Raw genomic sequence first — 24,629 nt, forward strand, 5'->3', positions numbered from 1 at the left:
AAATGCTAATCTTGGATTAGCTAACACAACGTGCCATTCGAACACAGGAGTGATGGTGGCTGATAATGGGCCTCTGTACGCCTATGTAGATATTCCATAAAAAATCAGCCGTTTCCAGCTATAATAGTCATTTACAACATTAACAAGGTCTACACTGTATTTCTGATCAATTTGATGTTATTTTAATGGACAAAAAATGTGCTTTTCTTTCAAAAACAAGGACTTTTCTAAGTGACCCCAAACTTTTGAACAGTAGTGTACATGCATGCATTCACATGCACATGCACACACAGACACATACACATGCACACGCACGTTTACACACACACACACACACACACACACACACACACACACACACACACACACACACACCACACACACACACACACACACACACACACACACACACATACACTGCTCTGAAGATTCTCCAAGGCATGTGGGTCTTCTCTCCACTGAGCTGCCAGGCCCCATCTTCATTAGTGTCAGGAGCAGTGTTGGTGCTCTGGGTTAAAAGCTTTAAATATGAATCATGATATTACAGAGTACGCCAACATGCGGCAAGGGGAGAGACAGGGATAGAGAGAGGAATATGAGTAAGCAGTGGAAAGGGCAGCTTTTATCAGGAACCACAGCCACGGTTTGTCAAGGACAGGAATGGTGCCACATTTTCAGAGAAGGACACCATAAAACAGTGTGTGTGTGTGTGTGTGTGTGTGTGTGTGTGTGTGTGTGTGTGTGTGTGTGTGTGTGTGTGTGTGTGTGTGTGTGTGTGTGTGTGTGTGTGTGTGTGTGTGTGTGTGTGTGTGTGTGTGTGTGTGAGTTGCTATCACGGTGTGTGAAGAGGGGTATATACAGACAGGGCTGATGAGCAAGAGGCTGACATTCGAAGAGAGCAATAGGAAAGTGTCAAAATCAATATATTGATATTGAAACGAGGTGGGGATGAGGATGAGGACAGGGGAGTGGAGAGGTCAGGTGTTGACAGACCAGGCAAGCAATACAAATAGAGAAAGGTGGAGAGAGAAAGAGGAAGAGATATTTCCCGGATAAAGATAACCCAGGTTGCAACGGGTTCTCTCCCTCCCTACATGGGAAACAAATGTTTACATTGACAAAGCAAGTGAAATAGATAATAAACAAAAGTGAAATAAACAGTCAAAAATGAACAGTAAACATTACACTCGCAGTTTCAAAAGAATAGAGACATTTCAAATGTTATATTATGGCTATGTACAATGTTGTAACAATGTGCAAATAGTTGGAGTACAAAAGGGAAAATAAATAAATATAAATATGGGTTGTATTTACAGTGGTGTTCCTTCTTCACTGGTTGCCCTTGTGGCAACACCCCCCTTCATCTACAGCCCAAACATTACAGAGTCCACCCACTGGATCCTTCATCTACAGCCCAAACACAACAGAGCACTCACTGGATCCTTCATCTACAGCCCAAACACTACAGAGCACCCCCTGAATCCTTCATCTACAGCAAAAACACTAAAGAGCACTCCCTGGATCCTTCATCTACAGCCCAAACACTACAGATCACCACCTGAATCCTTCATCTACAGCCCAAACACTACAGAGCACCCCTGGATTCTTCATCTATGGCCCAAACACTACAGAGCACCCCCTGGATCCTTAATCTATAGCCCAAACACTACAGAGCACCCCCTGGATCCTTCATCTACAGCTCAAACACTACAGAGCACCCCCTGGATCCTTAATCTACAGCCCAAACACTACAGAGCACCCCCTGGAACCTTAATCTATAGCCCAAACACTACAGAGCACCCCCTGGATCCTTAATCTACAGCCCAAACACTACAGAGTACTCTCTGGAACCTTAATTTATAGACAAAACACTACAGCGCACCCCCTGGATCCTCCTCCTGAATCCCCTCACATCCATTACATTTCCTCAATAAATATTCTAAACCTATTTCAAATATCTGGTCCTCAATTTATGAATTTAGCAGTCAGAGGTTCCTGAATGTCGCTAACGACATGGCTACAAGTTTGTTTACATTGTTACTCACCGCATCATCAGGGCTGGGTAGGTTACTTTCTAAATGTAATCCATTACAGTTATTAGTTACCTGTTCAAAATTGTATTCTGATTACTTTCAGTTGCTTTTGGATTACTTTCCCCTTTAGAGGCATTAGAAGAAGACAAAAAGGATCCATCAAACACATTTGATGTGTCATCATAGTGGTCTCTTACTTGTGGTCAGACTCGCTTAGTTATAACAAACTTACACTTGCACCTTTTTTCAATGCTGAATTGAATGTTATTGAGAACACAAAAGGTATCATCTATTTTTTCACAGACATCCTCTCTGAATTTAAAAGTAATCCAAGAAGTACTCATCTAATTTTTCAAAAGTATCTGTAATCTGATAACAATATCTTTGTTGGTAACATAACTGATTACAATTACCTTTTTTTTTAAAATCAGATTATGTGTCACTGGTTACATGTAATCAGTTACTCCCCAACCCTGCGCGTCGTACTAGCTGACCTTATCCAGGACACTTAGAGAAAAATAAAGCAAGCAGTCTATAGTTTTATCTCATACGTTTTTGAGCAACAGCCATTCTGAGTTGAAATTAATTGAATTGGATTGAAAAACTGCAGCTATTCCAAGCATTACTTTTCTAAGAAACGGAGGGTCCATTCCATGTCACAAGTTGTAACAGTCTAATGTGGAAATATACCATAATGTTGCCTTAGTTCTCCTTAATGGCACTGTGTAAAGACACCAAGGAATTCAACTCTGACTGTGTTTTAAGAGCTCTATGGAGACATTAAAGACCATTAGAAACCATAACATTGAAACCAGTAGAACTGCAGAAGCCTAATGGTTTGATTGTTCACCAGGGATGGTCTAACAGTAACTAATCCAGACTTTTTTTGAAGGGAATAAACCACACACAAAGGACCATTTCCTGGACACAGATTAAGCGTAAAAGAAGGACAAACTGAATTACTTTCATGGAGGACTGGCATGAATTGTGAGGATGACCACACACAAAGTTGCAAAGAATATGTTGTGATCTATTTAATAAACACAAGAGACCAGCAAAATGGACAAAAGAGTGTGGTGGTATAGCAGGAACAGTGTTATCTACAGTAGTGGTCAAAACCTAGCACTTTCACACTACTTTATGGTAAATAATACAAGTGACTTCAATGACTAATTTTTCTGAACAGGGAATACATTACATAGTATGGAGAAGCAATACTCCAAGCCACAGCTTCATACCACTTGTCAAACAAAGATAACTGAAACTGTATATTAGTTGTTGGGGTGGGATTGGCATGAGGTGTTTGGGGTTCTGTTGGTAGGAATATTGGTAGGAAGATTGTTCCAAATCGGATGTTGGATACTATATTTATTGAATATTATCTGAATTCTATAAATAAATTAAAATGGCCCATTTGGGTGATATTTCAACAAAATTATGTTTCAGGAATGCTAATTGTATCTGTTACTAACTACAGAAACGATCTCAGAACAATCTGAGATGGTGGGAGTCTAAATCCTCTTTCTTGTGCTTTTTGAGGTGGAACAACCCTGTCAACCTGTCACTTCTGTTACCAACACCTCGGGGTGGACAGTCCTTCTGGGTTGATGTGGCCTATAGACATGCATTATGGTGCATCCACAATGAGCACTATGGAGAATTAGCAGAGCCATGTGACGCTTAAAAAGAGGCCACATTTTAAGAAGATCTACTTCACACACACACACACACACACACACACACACACACACACACACACACACACACACACACACACACGCACACACATGCATGCACACACTGTTGTTCTTGAATTCCTAAATGAGTACACTCCCCTTCATGCAGAAATGTTCTCTCCAGTGAACTGAAAGGATTTACAAAAGCCAAGTGAAGCTTAAAAAAAAGAGGCCACATTTTAAGAGGATCTACTTCACACACACATGCGCACAAACATGCGAGCACACACACACACACACACACACACCACACACACACACACACACACACACACACACACACACACACACACACACACACACACACACACACTTCCTGGTATGGTACCTACTATGTGTGCACGAGCTTGCACATGCACATAATTGGGGGCCTAAACATGTACTGTACATATAGAATCCCATTTCATTTGATTAGAGCTCAGTGGGCCTAATAGTAAATATTTGTAGTTTAACTTTTAAAATTGATTAACTTTTAATGTGGCATAAACCAGTCATGAGGTTTTCATCTGATTGTCAAACAATCACTTCGAAAGGCTTCTGTAATCCTGTTTACCTGCGCACGTTCGTCCACTCTAAAATAATTCCCGCATCCATAAAGTCCACCATGCATCCGCTATTTGAAGAATGGGAAGAGACAACAGAACACCAAGAAGTGTAATGAAGGACATTCGGTGATTGACATTCATCAGGCCTACACTTGTTTACCTGAATTGGTGCATCCACTGTCCGCGCACGTCTCAGTCTTCAGTCTCGGCAACTCATATCTGCCCCTGCAAAATGTCCCTTATTGTCGAACCACACCACATTTTGAGCTATTCCACACATTTTCAAGTTCATTCACACATTTTTCATGTGTGTTATATGTGTTACCGATACTGTAAATAATAGTGTAATAGCTTACAGTTTTTTGGGGGCATTTTTGTTTTAATTATTGTGATAGGTTCATGTTCAACGGTAAGGCATACGCCAACTATTTGCAGGACCAAGCCCACCTCATAATTTCCATGCAAATGACCATGGAGTCAGAAGACCACTTAACGCCGTGAACCGCATCTAGAAGCTGATTGATCGATATTAGCCAGCACGTGAAATTAATCATTAGAGGGGCCAAGCGGCTCAATCTCTCCCCTTAGGCAAAGTGCAGGCTCTTCCATAACACCCAGGGAGAGAGGCTGTCCCTCGGTGGTCCATATACAGGGCTAATGGACCTGCAAATGCAGCCTGTGCCTGGGCCCATCCTGATGATATATGCCAGGCAAATGGACAGGGCACTTGTCTCTTCGTCCAGGATAATCGTCTTGCAGTCTCTTGGCTGAGCTAATAGTCATGGTAACCGATGTCTTGTCCTGATCAATGTCAAGCTAATAGGGGATGAGCAGAGTGCTGTTGAAAGGCGTTCAAGTAATGGTGATGGAATCAGATGCTGTCTGTCATCGACTGTATTTCCCCTTTAATAAATTCTGCCTCTGGAGTTGAGTTTGCATTCTGGCACTTCTTCAGTTCTAATCATAGACTACTTTATTTGACTAGTGCGTGTGGATTAAGTTTATTTTAAAATCATGGTAATAATGGATTAATAAGTTAAAATAATTAAATTGAGCAAACAGAGCTGAGCTGTCTAATGATTAGATATTACGTCAATATTGAAAATGGGGTGGATAATATCTGAGCCATCAATCATATCGCTGGGCAATATTCCACCTTCTATATGAAATCATAAGGTTAGCTACACTGAACAAAAATATAAACGCAACATGCAACAATTTCAAAGATTTTACTGAGTTACAGTTCATATAAGGAAATCAGTCAATTGAAATAAATTCATGATGCCCTAGTCTGTGGATTTCACATGACTGGAAATACAGTTCAAGTCAGAAGTTTACATACACTTAAGTCATTAAAACTCGTTTTTCAACCATTCCACAAATTTCTTGTTAACAAACAATAGTTTTGGCAAGTCGGTTAGAACATCTACTTTGTGCATGTCACAAGTAATTTTTCCAACAATTGTTTACAGACAGATTATTTCACTTATAATTCACTGTATCACAATTCTAGTGGGTCAGAAGTTTACATACACTAAGTTGACTGTGCTTTAAACAGCTTGGAAATTCCAGAAAATGATGTCATGGCTTTAGAAGCTTCTGATAGGCTAATTGACATCATTTGGAGGTGTACTTGTGGATGTATTTCAAGGCCTACCTTCAAACTCAGTGCCTCTTTGCTAGACATCATGGGAAAATCAAAAGAAATCCACCAAGACCTCAGAAAATCTGATTCATCCTTGGGAGCAATTTCCACACGCTTGAAGGTACCACGTTCATCTGTACAAACAATAGTACGAAAGTATAAACACCATGGGACCACACAGCCGCCATACCACTCAGGAAGAAGACACGTTCTGTCTCCTAGAGATGAACATACTTTGGTGTGAAAAGTGAAAATCATTCCCAGAACAACAGCAAAGGACCTTGTGAAGATGCTGCAGGAAACAGGTACAAAAGTATCTATAGCCACAGTAAAACGAGTCCTATATCGACATAACCTGCAAGGTGCCTTATTGTTATTAAAAACTGGTTACCAAAGTAATTACAGCAGTAATAATACATGTTTTGTCATTCCCATGGTATACGGACTGATATGATATATCACAGTAAAGTTTGAGAAAATGCTGAAGTGAAGTAGCCAGCTGTACGTGACCTATGAGAGAATATAAGGTGTGATTGTGTGAGTGTGCGTGCGTGAAACATGATAGTTGACGTGCTGATCTTTCCCATCAAGTTCTGGGCAATGGATAGTGTACTACTGTGTAGACAGGATTGTTTAACAAGGCCCGGACCAATACTTTTCACTTCCAATTCTCTCTCAGTCACTTTCTGAGAATTATTGATCTAGCATGGCCAGGGGGAACATAGTCAGCTGCAAAACCATACAGATGTAGGATCTTAATTTGAGACAGTTTGCTACAGCACGGAAATAATCCTACAGCAACGAGACGTGAATGATTATGTGGATTATAATTTATGGACATTTTTGTAGGGGTGATACATTTTTCATTATGGAAAATCTGCCTTTTTAAAACTCAAATACACTACAATTTTGCATTCCTTGCTTCGCAGAAAAAATCTCAGCAACAAAGGAGTGATCAAATTAAGGTCCTACATCTGTATACAGCTTAAGCACCCAACCGCTGATAGCCTTTTCCATCTTTACTAAAAAGGAGTGGGGGAAGCAGAGAAGCAGAGAGCAGAGCACCCTGTCAGAGTCAGGCTGAACACCACAAAAGAAGAAAAACAACAACATGACAGTATACATCTCTCTCGACCCCCCTTTCACAGAGTACTGTCAGCACTACATTTCCCAGTCAGGCAGCTATTACTTTCCAACAAATTGCCATAGCGCGGTAATGGGGAGATGGAGAGAAGTAGCAGACCTTGGTGCCTGGCAGATTCATGAAGAGCACTGTGCCGACAGAGAGAAAACACACTGAATAATTTCAGTTAGCGCTGAGATTTGGAGAGTAGCTGGGTCAGGGGAAGGGCAGGCCTCCGCTCCTCTACATTATTCATCCAACTATGCAAGGATACATCCAGGGTGACTTACATCGCTCATCATTTACATGCTATCCCTTTATGAATTATTGAATCAATGATTTGTGGGGGAGTTGAACCGTGAAGCGGACATGGAGTGGAGGCTGTATGGACACATATAGGGATTGGTCACGTAGCTGTTAACGTGCAGGCTGTGCAGTTAAGTGAAACTTAGCCAGGCTCCTCCAGTATACTGTAGACCAACAGAGGGCTAAATGAATTCTGACTTTGTGATGCTATTCCATAACTAAAACTTTTGCATTTGGAAAATGTAATTGGTAGCATTTGAAATATGTGTGGTTAAAAGACATTGAACTGTATTTGAAAATGTGCATTACATTAGTATCTACTGCAGTTCAACTCAGGCTTCAGTATTTCTTTATACATTTGTGACATCAATATTTAAATTATTGGTTATACATGCAGTACCAGTCAAAAGTTTGGACACACCTACTCATTCCAAGTTTTTCATATTTTTTTTAAGTATTTTCTACATTGTAGAATAATAGTGAAGACATCAAAACTATGAAATAACACATATGGAATCATGTAGTAACCAAAAAAGTGTTAAACAAATCAAAATGTTATATTTGAGATTCTTCAAATAGCCACCCCTTGCCTTGATGACAGCTTTGCACACTCTTGGCATTCTCTCAACCAGCTTCATGAGATAGTCACCTGGAATGCATTTCAATTAACAGGTGTGACTTGTTTAAAGTTAATTTATGGAATTTCTTTCCTTCTTAATGCGTTTGAGACAATCAGTTGTGTTGTGACAAGGTAAGGATGGTATACAGAAGATAGCCCTATTTGGTAAAAGACCAAGTCCATATTATGGCAAGAACAGCTCAAATAAGCAAAGAGAAACAACAGTCCATTATTATTTTAAGACATGAAGGTCAGTCAATCAGGAAAATTTCAAGAACTTCTAAAGTTTCTTCAAGTGCACTCGCAAAAAACATCAAGAGCTATGATGAAACTGGCTCTCCACGGGAAAGGAAGACCCAGAGTTACTTCTGCTGCAGAGGATACATTCATTAGAGTTAAATGCACCTCAGATTGCAGCCCAAATAAATGCTTCACAGAGTTCAAGTAACTGACGCAACTCAACTTTTCAGAGGAGACTGCGTGAATCAGGCCTTTATGGTCAAATTGCTGCAAAGAAACCACTACTAAAGGACAACAATAATAAGAAGAGACTTGATTGGGCCAAGAAACATGAGCAATGGACATAAGACCAGTGGAAATCTGTCCTTTGGTCTGATGAGTCCAAATGTGACATTTTTTATTCCAAACGCCGCGTCTTTGTGAGACACAGACTAGGTTAACGGATGATCTCCGCATGTGTGGTTCCCACTGTAAAGCATGGAGGAGGTGGTGTGATGGTGTGGGGGTGCTTTGCTGGTGACACTGTGTGTGATTTATTTAGAATTCAAGGCACACTTAACCAGCATGGCTACCACAGCATTATGCAGCGATATGCCATCCCATCTGGTTTGCGCTTAGTGTGACAATCACTTGTTTTACAACAAGACAATGACCCAAAACACACCTCCAGGCTGTGTAAAGGCTATTTGACCAAGGAAAGGGATGGAGTGATGGTATCAGATGACCTGGCCTCCACAATCACCCGACCTGAACCCAATTGAGATGGTTTGGGATGAGTTGGACCGCAGAGTGAAGGAAAAGCAGCCAAACAAGTGCTCAGCATATGTGGAAACTCCTTCAAGACTTTTGGAAAAGCATTCCTCATGAAGCTGGTTGACAGAATACCAAAAGTGTGCAAAGCTGTTATCAAGGCAAAGGGTGGCTACTTTCAAGAATCTAAAATCTAAAATATATTTTGATTTGTTTAACACTGTTTTGGTTACTACATGATTCCATATGTGTTATTTCATAGTTTTATGTGTTCACTATTATTTTACATTGTAGAACATAGAAATAAATTAAGAAAAACCCTTGAATGAGTAGGTGTGTCAAAACTTTTGAATGGTACTGTATATAATAATTAATTAAAATAATATGAGATCTGTATGTAAAACATTTACATTTTACATTTTAGTCATTTAGCAGATGCTCTTATCCAGAGTGACTTACAGTTAGCATGTTCATCTTAAGATATTTAGGTGGGACTACCACATATCACAGGATATGAACATTCCAGCTAAACAATTGACACATTTTAATACACATCTAATATCTATTAATAAAAAATCTGAGAACAGTAATATTTTACACACACACACACATGAAATAAAAAGCACACCATTCATGCAGTAAACCCTCTACAGGATCGGTGTCCCCCCATGGGATGGTTGAGCTAATGTGCGCTAATGTGATTAGCATGACGTAAGTAACAAGAACATTTCCCAGGACATAGACATGTTTTATATTGGCAGAAATTCTTGTTAATCTAACTGCACTGAGCAATTTACAGTAGCTATTACAGTGAAAGAATACCATGCTATTGTTTGAGGAGAGTGCACAGTTATGCACTTGAAAATGTATCAATAAACCAATTAGGCACATTTTGGCAGACTTGATACAACATTTTGAACAGTAATGAAATGGTTCATTGGATCAGTCTAAAACTTTGCACGTACACTGCTTCCAGCTAGTGGCCAAAATGTAAATTGCGCCTAGACTCCTAACTCAGAACGGCCTTTCTCTTGCATTTCAAGGATGATGAAAGAAAAAATATATATAATGTTTTTGCTTTGTATTATCTTTTACCAGATCTAATGTGTTATATTCTCCCACATTAATTTCACATTTCCACTAACTTGAAAGTGTTTCCTTTCAAATGGTATCATGAATATGCATATCCTTGCTTCAGGTCCTGAGCTACAGGCAGTTAGATTTGGGTTTGTCATTTTAGGCGAAAATTGTAAAAAAGGGTTCGATCCTCAAGAGGTTTTTAACCACAAAACGAATTACCATTCATTATCATAATATCTGTGCATCAATGGCTGACATTGGTGGAGGTTAACATGTCTCTTTCATGTCAGAGCGAACTTTAACTGCAATAAAGATCAATATTAATGCCGGTGCGAATGCCTCTTGACATGACTAAAGATTAGTACAGTAAACAAACATTAGAATGTCACTGAGAGACCTTTATTTTTCCCTATAGTTTTTTATTTAACTTTTATTTAAATAGGCAAGTCTGATAAGAAACAAATTCTTACTTACAATGACTGCCTACCAAAAGGCAAAAGGCCTCCTGCGGGGACGGGGGCCTGGGATTAAAAAAATAAAATAAATACAATATAAATACAGGACAAAACACACATCAAAACAAGAGAGACACAACACTACATAAAGAAAGACCTAAGACAGCAACATAGCAAGGCAGCAACACATGACAACACAGCATGGTAGCAACACAACATAACAACAACATGGTAGCAACACAAAATGGTAGCAGCACAAAATATGGTACAAACATTATTGGGAACAGACAACAGCACAAAGGGCAAGGAGGTAGAGACCACAATACATCACACAAAGAAGCCACAACTGTCAGTAAGAGTATCCATGATTGAGTCTTTGAATGAAGAGATGTAGGTAAAACTGTCCAGTTTGAGTATTTGTTGCAGCTTGTTCCAGTCGCTAGCTGCAACGAACTGAAAAGAGGAGCGACCCAGGGATGTGTGTGCTTTGGGGACCTTTAACAGAATGTGACTGGCAGAACAGGTGTTGTATGTGGAGGATGAGGGCTGCAGTAGATATCTCAGATAGTGGGGAGTGAGGCCTAAGAGGGTTTTATAAATAAGCATCAACCAGTGGGTCTTGCGACGGGTATACAGAGTTGACCAGTTTACAGAAGAGTATAGGAGTACAGTGATGTGTCCTATAAGGAGCATTGGTGACAAATCTGAAGGCCGATAGTAAATCAATGAGCGCAATAGGACTTTGTGCATCACAGATAATTCAGTGTTGGAATTGACCCCTGTATAGGCAATGCATCTCATCTCATCCGCTCAATCTGATCAACTCTGTAGGGGGTGTGTGGATCCCCCACAGAGCTCTCCAGGACTACTGCCAAGATTAAAGAGAAACAGAGGTCAAGCTAACACGCTAACATATGTGTGTGGCTAGCTAACTAGTGAAGCCAATGTAAAATCCATAGGTAGCATGCGCTAACGGATGTTTGGAAACCCTCTGATCTTGCGTGATGCTTTTAGCATTAGAGGTCTAAAAGCATTGGAGGAAGCCAATGATGTGATTAGAGTGCGGGACGGTTTGTATCTTCTAGCAGGTGATGACAGTATAAGAGGAGCATGAATGACAACAACCATTGGTCATAGGACACTGTCACTTTCCCCACAATGGAAGACCAGTAGGCCAGTAGAACACATGCAGTCTCCCCACAATGGAGTACTAGTAAGCCTAAAAGGTCCTTGATTACTCAACCACTTAGACCACCTTGAAAGAATGCACTATAACTTGATTAGTACAAATACAAGAAAATGCTCAATAGCCTAATCATCATTACGATGACTAACTAGTAAAAAGCTCCATGGATGCCTGATTTTTACACACCTAATACACTCTGAGATGTTTCATCATTTTGAATGGACGGCTAATTAGCTTTTTAGTGCTGATAAGTGTTTTATTTACGTTATTATTATTATCACCCAACCCCCTTTCTCTTTCTCCCTCCTTTCCAGAATGCTTTGCATTTTCAGCTGTAACGTCATATAATAATATAATACATCTTAAATCTCATTACTCATGATCTGATTTAATTTGGAGGCTAACTGCACCCAATATGTTAATAATGTAAAACAGTATATGAATATTCATGACTGTATCAGTTGGCTTGCTTGTATCGCCACACAACGTCTAATGTAAGAAAATAATAGTAAGTGCTTTTGAGTTTTGAGTCACACAAGTTGTGCAAAGTCAGCCATGATGGATAAGTAACAGACGCGATTATGTCTGGCTTTAAAAATATGTTCATTGGATATAATTGACGAAAATGTGAAATGTATAAACAACATGTATAAGGGTTATATATCAAATCAAATAAACATATTTGGGAATATCAGTTTTTTTGTTGTATCTGAGTTTTGACCTTTGTCTCTTGACATTTGACTCTTGGCTCAGTGCAAAAATAGAACTGAATCTGGCCCTTTCCCTTTGGACTATAGTTTCCCAATAGCTACCATACTGTAGTGCAATGCGAAAGTATTGGGAAATTCTTCCTGAAGTCAAAAGCTATATTTTTAACTTGCCACGTCATCATGATGATGTGTTTTGGATATGACAGATAACTCTGTCTGACAGTACACCCATTACATAGCAGCTACCCCCTGAGCTTGAGACAGCATCCAACTCTTCACTCTCTTCCCTCTCCTCCCAAGCGCTTCCAATAACAGCTGAACACACTTTTTAAGGCTCTGTCCTCTGAACTGTCCTTGGGTTTCTCAGTTCACAGATCCATATGGGATCCAAAGCTCATATTTAATTGAACTATATTCTGGAACTCTGCTATTTATAGCTAAACTCATCCATACTGTAAAATGCTTCCCGTTTTCCCCAGTAATCCCAGGGCGCTCCCACCAGGAACACATGAGATATTCAGCACTGCCGCACTCGTTCAGGTCACTTTGTGTGAGCGTCAGTGGGTAGAAGGGGGAGTACATGGGCACAACCTTTCCATTACTAAATGATTTGTTGTGTTTGCAAACGTATCTAATCCCCCACGCGTGCTGTCATTGTCACATACTCAAACACCGGTACACGCAAAGGGAATCCAACAACACAGCACATGTATATTTCAAAGGCACAACTTGGAATAAGTAGGCAACTAACATCCCATGCGTTTAACTTCTTTTGGGATGGGGTGTTCCTTTATTAAACGTGTATTCATATTGGATGTTGCTCCTCTTGGTAAATGTTAGAGCCGTATGTGTTTACAAACAAGTTTGGCCTTGTCACTCTCCTATACTTGCCAGTAAGACATTTTATCTAAGTACAATACACATTTTCCATTGTGAAATAATTGCAATGTTTACACCATACACTAGGTGAAAATGACACAGAAAACCGTTGAGTATCACCAAACAGTGCAGACGAAGGTGCTGGCACTGACTGATCTTGTACAGAATATGTTAGATAATATTTATGGGAAGGGCTTACTATAGGGAGGGCTGGGGGAACATAAGGTCCCTGCTCTCAGATAGGGAAAATGAACAAGCTATTGGAGACGTGGGAGTGAAGTCCTGTAACGATGAACAGTGAGACTGGGTGAGATGAGGGAGGAATTGGGGCTATTTTAGGGCAAACATTTGCAACCTATACTTATAAAAAATGTAAAAACATTTCAAATTTGGAGCTAAAAGATCATAGAAGCCTTCCCATTAGCCTTCCCTGTAGCTCAGTTGGTAGAGCATGGTGTTTGCAACACCATGGTTGTGGGTTCGATTCCCACGGGGGGCCAGCACAGAAATTTTTTTTTGCATGAAATGTATGCATTCACTACTGTAAGTCGCTCTGGATAAGAGCGTCTGCTAAATGATGTAAATGTAATAGAAGCCACCAACCAACCACTATTTATGCACAAAGCAAGCAAGAATCGTAATAGAAATCTTTAAATGAAATTTTAATTAAAGAGTCAAGGGTGAGATGAGAAGTCCTCACAAAACCCCTGGATATTTAAAAAAAGAAGGAAAAAAAGGCCAATCATTTTTATCTTGAGGCGATTCCTATTTATAATAGGAAAATGTCAGTTCAGATTAGGATCAGTGACAGGCATTTGCTGCCCTCTGCTGGAGATAAGTGTTTTTAGCGAGATAACATCACTGGAGAGCATGAGGCCAACCAAAATTGGCAAATTCTATATAACAATAACAACAATCTAGCATTGTATGACGGAAATAAAGTGGTTATAATGGCTTCTGGGGTATGTGGACTGTCTGGATATTATCATAAACATTGAATAACCAATTTAAAGCCACAAACATGCACACCTTAAAGCGCGTGGTTCAGATTCAGCAACATATGGGGCTGGGCATGGTTAGTGTTCATGATTAGAGCTCAAATTACCCAGACTGATGTGCTATTGGCTGATAACTGCTGGCCAGTATCCATGTCAAAGTATTCTACTAGTGTACTTTACTAAAGGATTTCCTCTCAGTACAGCTTTGCTGCCATCAAGTGTTGGTTGGTTTACTGAGGTGATAAAACTTTTAAATGTTATGAGAGGTAGCCTATAAACAATTACAAAACAATTTGATTACATAAATATAGAATTTTAATGTTGTGTCATAGTTCAAAAAAACAATCAAGTAATCTTGTTAAAGACACAAGCCTAGACAAACCCGTTCTGAAAACATTCAGATACTATACTGAACATAAATATAAACGCAACATGTAAAGTGTTGGTCCTACGTTTCATGAGCTGAAATTAAAATTGTGCACAAATCTGTTCGCATCCCTATTATTGAGCATTTCTCCTTTGCCAAGATTATCCATCCACCTGACAGGTGTGGCATATCAAGAAGCTGATTAAACAGCATGATCAATACACAGGTGCTGGGGACAATAAAAGGCCACTATAAAACATGCGGTTTTGTCACACAACAAAATGCCACAGATATCTCAAGTTTTGAGCGCGCGCACAATTGGCATGCTGACTGCAGGAATTTCCACTATAGCTGTTACAAGATAATTGAATGTTCATTTCTCTACCTTAAGCCGCCACCAACATCGTTTTAGAGAATTTGGCAGGAGGTCCAACCGGCCTCACAACCGCAGACCACGTGTAACCACACCAGCACAGGACCTCCACATCCGGGTTCTTCACCTGCGGAATCGTCTGAGACCAGCCACCCGGACAGCTAATGAAACTGAGGAGTATTTCTCTCTGTAATAAAGCCCTTTTTTCTTCAATTAACTGATTTCCTTATATGAACTGTAACTCAGTAAAATCGTTTAAATTGTTGCACGTTGCATTTATTTTTGTTCAGTGTAGATTCTGAATAAATGTCCCTTAAGCAAATAAAAGTCAGAATTTCCTAAATATTGTACAAATCTAACGAGTTCACCGTACTAACTCAAATCTATTATTAATAAACTGTTGTATATTCGCTGCCAGAGAGAAAATAAATCTACTTTAATTACGTAAAGTGAATATCCATTTCTAACTTTCCTTACGTGTCATTGTAGGTTATCACTAATTTATATACAAATACTGAGAAAAAGGTCATACAAAGACGAAACTTTTGTAAATGTATAATTAAATCATTAAACACCTTAGCCAACTGTAGACTCTCAACCTGGAAAAGAATATATAATTCAACAACATCAGCTATAATTCACAATGCTCTACAATGTATTTGTAAATAGAAAGCATTATGCTATGAACAGGGCACAAGTCATTGTCGTACTTATTAATAGATTAGCCAACGACTGCTTTAGTCTACTGACATGGATTGTACTGTAAGAAGGGAGACACTTTCTTCTGGAACAACAAAGGCCTACACTTACGGGGAAAAAAACAGATGAATTTCACACGTGAACACACAGTGTTCTAAAAACACGTTTTAATGTGATCTAATGTTAATGTGATAACGTGACAACATAGAAAGCAACATGTGACTACATGAAACTACACGTGAAAACATGTGGTGGTCCAAAAACCCGTTTTCACATGAAATTTAACGTGAAATCATGTGGTTTTTCTGTAAGGGTACATCTGTAGGTTCAGTGCCGGTCTGTGGCTAGCAAAGCTGGCCAAGTGACACCTGATGACTCACTTTCAGCACTATCACTATCACTCTCCCTCAATCAATGTTTAACAAGCTGCTGGCTTTGGGTTCTAACGTTCCAAACACTAATTGGATTCGGTTTGCAATACCCATGGATTACTATCTAAAGTTGTATGACTAGTTTTTTACTAAGTAGGGGTTGAAAGAGAGCACAAGCCTAAGTGTTCAAAATCAACACTAGTAGAAATAGTATGCTATTAATAATTAAGGCTCAGCTAATACGCACAAGGTCTAGATTCTAAACCACTTGGCAATGTCCATGTTTCAGCAACTTAGCCAACGCATTTCTGTGGCCCAACTGTTTTGTTGTTTAACCAACCTAAACATTACACTATTATCATATGTAACAAAAAGACTTGTCTATGCATGAGCTAACATGTTTTCAGCACTACTTTAAATTACCATTTAGAATAGAAACAAAAACTCCCACCAAAGTTTTCATAATGGACGTTTCCTGCTGAACAACTTTAAACATGAGCAGAGTTCTTTGAAGATAGGAGGACTTCGAGGCCTGGGAAGGTTTTTATACACCATGACAAAATACTGCTAAAGGCGTAATGCCAACATAAGTTATGTTAATATCGCTTGCTACTGTACATTTGTCAGGAATTTCCCAACTGTATTCAGGTGTACTATATGTATTGGAATACCATTGGTACAACCCACTGAAGTTACGACCCTCATTCACTGAAACCAAATACCAGAGATAAGCATGGTATTCTGTGTGGTTGGACTAAATCATGCCTATCATGTACAGGTATTCACTAGAAAGAAAGAACTGTTTGCTTGCCCGTAGAACAATGTGTTTTTTCCATGTGGGCCTACTCTTAACAAAACAAAAACACAAAAACTTTAACCCTCATTGTTATAGGTTTTAATTTGTAAAATATATTTACAATAGTCCATCCTCCTTCTGAACTCGTGCCAAAAAAGCCCTAAGCTATATTTTTCCTAATCCACTATCAAGCGAGTACCTACAATTTCATAAGACTGTAATGTTGTTACACAATCAAATGAATAAAGTCCTGTGCTCTGTACCAGTCAGATCACACATAAACGTCACATTGCTACTGTGCAACAGACCTCACACACATTGAAAAACACTCATGTTCTTTGCTACCTACTGTGCTAACAAACTAGGAATGCGCACATACTCTATACCATTCACATACTTTGGTTTTTACTTCTAATAAAAAACAATATGCAGTATCTCTAATGGTAGTACATTGTAACCCTGTCAATCATAAGTGTAATTAATAAATATTCTCTGCGCTTACTAAAATCCACTGAAGCCATTCATATTTGATTATAGTGCATTTTGTGGATATGAAAATGCTCCACTAAGTTCTTTTCTCCATTTCATAGCCAAAATTTCTGATGGGGGTTATCTAAAGCTGTGTGAAAGACTCTGGAAATGAATTTCAAATGAACATTCATCTCAATTATCACAACCTCTCTTCACTCGGAGTAAACTGAGTGTGAGTTCTGAACACAACACTTTGTGCTGCGTAGTTCTCAGTTTCCGTTTCCCCTTTTTAAAGACGCTTGTTGTTGTTGTTGCCATGTTGTTGCCATGTTGCCATGATGACTCTGCTCAAAGAGTGGAAATACATGGTATGTGGCAAACTCCCGGTATCTATCTGTACTCGGTACCTTATTAAAACACCAACATTACAACATTTCATGACACATTTACAGCCTTTGTATCAACTGAAGGGATAGTTTGAGATTTTGGCAATCAAGCCCTATTTTCTACTTACCCAGAGTCAGATGAAGTCATGGATACAATTTTTATGTCTCTCCGTGCAGTTTGAAGGAAGTCTTTAAGCCCATACCCATGCACTACAATCTATTATTGTTGAATATACAATACTTTTTTCTTGAGCGGATGGTCCAGGGGCAGGAACATAATTACAAATCATTTGTAGACTGCAAATTGACCGCAAGAAGCCCAAACAGATATAAATGTTTGACTTAAACATAATCATTTCACATGTCTCTCTATTATGCGTGGGAATACTTGGGAACAGATTTCTTAAATTTAAATCACTTGGAGCTGATTTCCTGGTGTTTCTAGTCTTTTATGTCCTACAATTAAAATCTCAGAAAACTTGAGGGGACAAATAAAACCACCCAAGGGCCAGTTGGGGAAACCTGACTTAGAGTATACAATATGTATGCACAAATGTTTCCATGAACATGAATAGCCTAACCTGCTTTTCATCTTCTGCCCTAAGGGTCCCAAATGAAATATAAATACAACAGATTCACAAAGCTGGAATTAGCTTTTGGGGCCTGAGCATGTCTACTCTGCACTGTAGATTACAGACTGCAATGTGAACAGAAGTTTACTCTGGTTGAAATCAGAGCAAGGCAATCTAAATATGGAAATAATCCGATAAAATAAGTGTTGCTTAAACTTTCCAAACTCAGACTGAGTGGTCAGGGGGGCTAAATATAAACCCTGTGGTCCCTCCTGTATGACCACTGCAACAGTCAGAGCAACTCCCTAGCTAACCCTTTCTCTAGCAGTCTGTCCTTTCTTATGAGAGAAAGAGAGGATGAGCCTTGTGAGGACAAGATGCTAAAGAAATGTAGAGTTATAATTCTAGAGGGCATCCATAACTGAGTGACATAACTTCCAAAATGTCTTCCTGGGTGCAAAATGTCTGAGTCTCACTTTTCTCAGGACCAAACTGCTCAGAGGTTTCTCCTCTCCACATTGTAACTCAATCTCAATACATCTCATACTCCTCAAAGGCGTCACTTGCAGTGTTCTCTGTGAATGAAATAAAATGGACATAAAGGGAACCACAAATAAACACCACAGCACCGCTTCAATAGGACCACATAGGAGCTCGGACCCAGCCGAGCCATGTAAGTCAATTCTGTGTTGTTTATCGCCCTTAGGTTTCATTTATCAGAGTGCTCAATAGCCCTGTGAGCCAGAGAGGGGCCATGGATCCCTATGGGCTGGGGGCCAATGCGGCGGGGCCTGATACTCTGTGTTTACAGTCCACAGGGAGATGGAGGAATGGCGGTGTCCTCTTCCGCACCATCAGTACTTGTTAATGCCAAAGATCCGAACTCCGTGAAGCTGGGGGAGCTTGGGAATGAGCACGGTCATCAGGGAGACCGTGTTGACCACAAAGTGGGCCCGGTCATACTTGGTGTAGAAGCTGGTGAGGATATAGCTAGGGGGAGAGGGGAATAGTATGAGGAAGAGAAAGAAAGGGTAGGTCAGAGAAAGACTGGAGCTGGGTGAAGGAGGTCATTTAAAAAAGGTATTGTCTGGACAACTACAGGTATCTGTTTTTTTGGTCGACAGTTACGTCTTTCCAATTCACAATGCCACATGTGAACATGTCAACTGTTGTGGAGGACTTTTGAAGATCAAAGTGACAAGGACTAAAATAAAAATGTAATGTAAAATGTAAGAGGACGTATCTGCAAATAGATCCATCATGGTTCATTGACCAAGCATTAGTGACAAACCATCTGTCAGCAGTGTCTCTAAATAGAGCCTTCCGCTGACAGCAGGCACCACAGCAGCCCAGACTCCCCACTGCCCAAAGACTGGCTGGACAAGGCTGCTGAAGTCATTAACAAGGACAGTGAGAAAAAAAAACGTACGTAAAAATATAGGCTAATGCTTCACTTCACAGTCCTATCACTACAAAAATACCATTGCAACACGTTGCATTAAATTATACTTTATAAAGGACTATTAGTAGTAAATAGACTATTATTTTATAAATAGTCTATAAAGCATAAGGTAGTGTCGATGTCCTTACAGGACGATAGGAGTGATGGTGAGGAACTTGCGTGAGGCAGTGAACTGTACACCATAGTCCATCTGCTCCCAGTATGTGTAGAAGCGAGCCTTGCTCTGGTCCGGAGTCTCAAACGGGGTTCCTTTCACCAAGTGTAACAACAGGTACATGCACTGCAACACACACACCACAGAATAGTCAGTCAGGAAAGCTGTTATATAAAACATTGTACGGGCAAAAGTGATACTGTGAAATTGTCAGTAGCCTAGAACCGCAAATCGATTTAGTTTGGAAAAGGATGTGGAAGCTGATCTGTTCTGTGACTTTTTATAGCAATGAAAATGCCACAAAAAGAGACAAACGTTCCAGACTGCCCCATGGCCTATTGCTTTTATTCACTGTCACTCAGCACACTCCTAGTGACAGTGCAGACTGCAGAGTAGTTTGCTTATGGAGACTACCATTGTGTGCAATAACAGTGACTGGACCATCCACCTACAGTACTTATGTTATACAGTCGGTGAGATGCACTGGTGCCCCAAGGCATAGCCTACTAAGGTGCCTACTACCCACCAGGTTGTGTATGAGGTTGGTGAGGGTCCAGACCACGGGCACACTGGCGAAGGGGATGCTGAGCAGGATGACATGCAGCAGGCCGATGCCCAGGAGGTAGGAGAGCCAGATGCCCCGGCTGTTCATTACCCGCGTGTTGGGGTTCACCTCGCTGTGTGCCGTGCCCACGTTCATGATGTCACGTTACCACGCTCCTCGTCTGCTCGGGGTCAACACTGAGTGGTGGGAACAGAAGGGTGTGTGTAATTCCTTAGGTATGCCAGCAATTACAAATGATGCAAGCAATGCGACTAAGCTACAGCTTGACTATTCCATCCATGCACTGTTCATTATTAGACCCTATTGGGAGGGGGTGGAGTCCCGAGATAGGCTAAATTTAGTTGGAATGTGGTGCTGAACTAGGTTTTGTGTAACTTTGGGGAGGGGGAGTCTTGCAGAAATGTAGCAGAAAATAGATTCGTTTTGGTCACACAGTATACAAAATGGGATACTCTTTAAGCACCAAAAATAGTAATTAAATAGCTATGAGAATTACAACACAGTCATGACCCAGCATGTAGTGCAGGCTGATTCAACTCACATTCTTTCAATTCTTCTAGAACTTTCCATTATTCAATTGAAATATGACATTATGATCTACGATATTGCATCATGCACTAGGACTACTGTATTCCAATATCAATAATAAGTAAATAAAGTAGCCAAATCAAACAAGATAATACTTACAGGAGAAAATGGCTTCAATCGCACTTTCAGCTTCAGTCCGTTATATCGCTGTTTTCCTCTTATTCACTATCGCCTTCTCTGGTTAGGTAATTGGCATCAATAGGTCAGACTGCCATATCGTTTCGACTAGTCATTCTTTCAAATACCTTCGTATTGCTTTCTTATGCAATGTTATTCAAGTATCCTTCAGTTTATAGTCCGATATTCAGGCTAAACAGTTCCACTTCCACTCCCAGCCAGCAATTCATGTAGAACGTCATCATTTTCAGAGCTCCACATTTGGATGTTGTTTTATTTTTTTTATCGCACTTAGCACTGATTGGTGTATTTACATCACATGGGTAAAATTGACCAATTCAAATGGAATGCGTTGAAACGTTGGGGAAACGCCCCCCTGCAACGTCACAGGAACAGGAGGGCGAGGGCACTTTTCATGGGTGCTGAACAGCACATTTTGAAAATAAGTGTTACATTTCAAGCATTATAAATTACTATTATCAGTCGGTCAACCTTTGATATCAAAACGAATGGTAGAGCTTGATTTTTACTGTACAAAAATCATCAAGTATTCACTGATAAATTACATAGTAAATGATCATTACACAGTAATAACCATTTCATATATTGTTTTTTATGTATTATTTCTTACATTGTTAGCCCAGAAAATCTTAAGTGTTATTACATAGTCAGGACTTTTTTTACAAGCATTTCGCTACACCACAAGCATTTCCTTAAACTTAATTAGCATCTTCAGTGCCCGGGGAACAGTGGATTAATTGCCTTGCTCAAGGGCAGAACGACAGATTTTTACCTCTGCTAACCATGTGTATGTGACCAATAAAATTTGATTTGATTTTGATTTGGTAAGCTACCAAGATAGTTACCAATTGAGTTAAATTCTTTGATGTAAGAAAAGTAGGCCTACCTAGCATGTCACCAAGTACACTACATGACCAATAGTATGTGGACACCTGGTCGTTGAACATCTCATTCCAAAATCATGGGCATTAATATGGAGTTGGTCCCTCCTTTGCTGCTATAACAGCCTCCACTATTCTAGGAAGGCTTTCCACCAAGATGTTGGAACATTGCTGTGGGGACTTGCTTCCAGTCAGCCACAAGATCATTAGTGAGGTTGGGCATCCCAAAGGTGTTTGATGAGGTCAGGGCTCTGTGCAGGACAGTCAAGTTCTTCCACACCAATCATGACAAACAATTTCTGTATGGACCTCACTTTGTGCACGGGGGCATTTTCATGCTGAAACAGGAAAGGACCTTGCCCAAACTGTTGCCACAAAATTGGAAGCACAGAATCGTCTAAAATGTAATTGTATTCTGTAGCGTTACCATTTCCCTTCACTGGAACTAAGGGGCCTAGTCCGAACCATGAAAAACAGCCCCAGACCATTATTCCTCCTCCACCAAACTTCACAGTTGGCACTATGCATTGGAGAAGATAGCGTTCTCCTGGCATCCGCCAAACCCAGATTAGTCCGTCGGACTGCCAGATGGTGAAGCGTGATTCATCACTCCAGAGAACGCGTTTCCACTGCTCCAGATTTCAATGGTGGCAAGCTTTACACCACTCCAGCCGATCTTGGCATTGTGCATTGTGATCTTAGGCTTGTTTGCAGCTGCTCGGCCATGAAAACCCATTTCATGAAGCGCTCGATGAACAGTTCTTGTGCTGACGTTGCTTCCAGAGGCAGTTTGGAAGTAGGTAGTGAGTGTTGCAACCGAGGACAGACGATTTTTATGCACTATGCGCTTCAGCACTCAGCGGTCCCGCTCTGTGAGCTTGTGTGGCCTACCACTTTGCAGCTGTTGCTCAGAGACGTTTCAACTTCACAATAACAGCACTTACAGTTGACCGGGGAAGCTCTAGTAGGGCAGAAATTCGACAGACGTGTTGGAAAGGTGGCATCCTATGATGGTAAGTCACTGAGCTCTTCAGTAGGCCATTCTACTGCCAATGTTTGTCTATGGAGATTGCATGGCTGTGTGCTCGAGTTTATACACCTGTCAGCAATGGGTGTGGCTGAAATAGCCAAATCCACTAGTTTGAAGGGGTGTCCACATACTTTTGTATATAAAGTGTATAATATGTAGCCTACATGTGTAACTCCCTTTTCATATTGATATTAAATAGATAGATCAATACTAATGGAAAAAGTAGGCCAACGATAAAATAAAGTGCTACAAAATAGATATTTTTGCCAAATTTGCACCATTTGATCAAAACAAATAGTCTAGCTCTTTAGAGAACTCTGGCATCCTTTCAATCATAATTTGATATTTGTGCACAAAAGAAGGCCATTGACTCCTATATGTGGTGGGACAGTGGAGGCTCCTCTAGGCTAGAAGCAGTGAGAATGATTGACGAGATTTGATGCCTGAGACTCCCAAATCAAAGAAGATCAAGAGTGTCATGTTCTAGATCCCCAGCTAAGTCCAAACACTAATTTAGGGAACACCGTTCCCTAAAGCTGAGGGGGTCAGCTATGTTCCATTTAACTGGGTGGTTATGTGATACCCACTGTTTTCTAAGGATACCCCAGAATTGAGTGGCATTAAACAGGTTTGGCCAGCTGACAAGGTATTATCTCATGGTCATAGCTCTGGGTGGTGTGTTAGAGATGTAAACTTAGATCTACCGTCACATGCATATTACAGAACAAGGCTCTGAGATCACAGCTGGCATTTGAAACAATGAGAAAAACCATAACACCGCTGTCAAGTCATGGCCATATCAAGTCCTATCAAGTCATGGCCATATCATAATATCTATACTTTTGTCATGGTTATCAAAGCTAAGTAAATTATAATATATATTTTGGGGGGTACTTTTTATCCCCTTTTTGTGATATCCAATTGGTAGTTAAAGTCTTGTCCCATCGCTGCGACTCCCGTACGGACTCGGGAGAGGCAAATGTCAAGGGCCATGCGTCAACTGACACAGTGCTCGCTTAACCCGGGAGCCAGCTGCACAACTGGCAACAGTATTCAGCTTGCAGGTGCCCAGCCCACCACAAGGAGTCATTAGAGCACGATGGGACAAGGACATTATTTACTGCTGCTCTTTAATTATTTGTTATTCTTATCTCTTACTTTTTTGGGGGGTATTTTCTTGATTAAAACTGCATTGTTGGTTAAGGGCTTGTAAGTAAGCATTTCACTGTAAGGTCGGCCAAACCCTCCCCTAACCCAGTCGACGCTGGGCCAATTGTGCGCCGCCTCATGGGTCTCCCGGTCATGGCCGGCTGTCATACAGCCTGGGATCGAACCCGGGTCTGTAGTGATGCCTCAAGCACTGCGATGCAATGCCTTAGACCGCTGCACCACTCGGGAGGCTCCTAAGTACGTTGTTGAGACATGTTCTTTTTTGTACATTTTTAAAGCTCACCCTGAAGTGTTCTGGCAA

The 24,629-nt window shown here is 40.4% G+C and overlaps 1 protein-coding gene across 1 annotated transcript; it reads right to left on the reverse strand.

Annotated features, from left to right (window-relative positions):
• Nucleotides 1–15,587: 15,587 nt before the first annotated feature.
• LOC106579326 (ORM1-like protein 3) lies at nt 15,588–21,487 on the reverse strand. The gene is made up of 4 exons (XM_014159146.3): nt 21,209–21,487; nt 20,483–20,697; nt 19,931–20,082; nt 15,588–19,330 (listed from the first exon to the last, which is right to left on the reverse strand). Exons 2-4 carry the CDS (start codon nt 20,654–20,656, stop codon nt 19,195–19,197), a joined length of 462 nt encoding a protein of 153 aa, XP_014014621.1. The 5' UTR covers nt 20,657–20,697; nt 21,209–21,487; the 3' UTR covers nt 15,588–19,194.
• Between the last annotated feature and the right edge of the window lie 3,142 nt (nt 21,488–24,629).

This window comes from Salmo salar, chromosome 19, assembly GCF_965601325.2.
Source record: "Salmo salar chromosome 19, fSalSal1, whole genome shotgun sequence".
Lineage (NCBI taxonomy): Eukaryota > Metazoa > Chordata > Actinopteri > Salmoniformes > Salmonidae > Salmo > Salmo salar.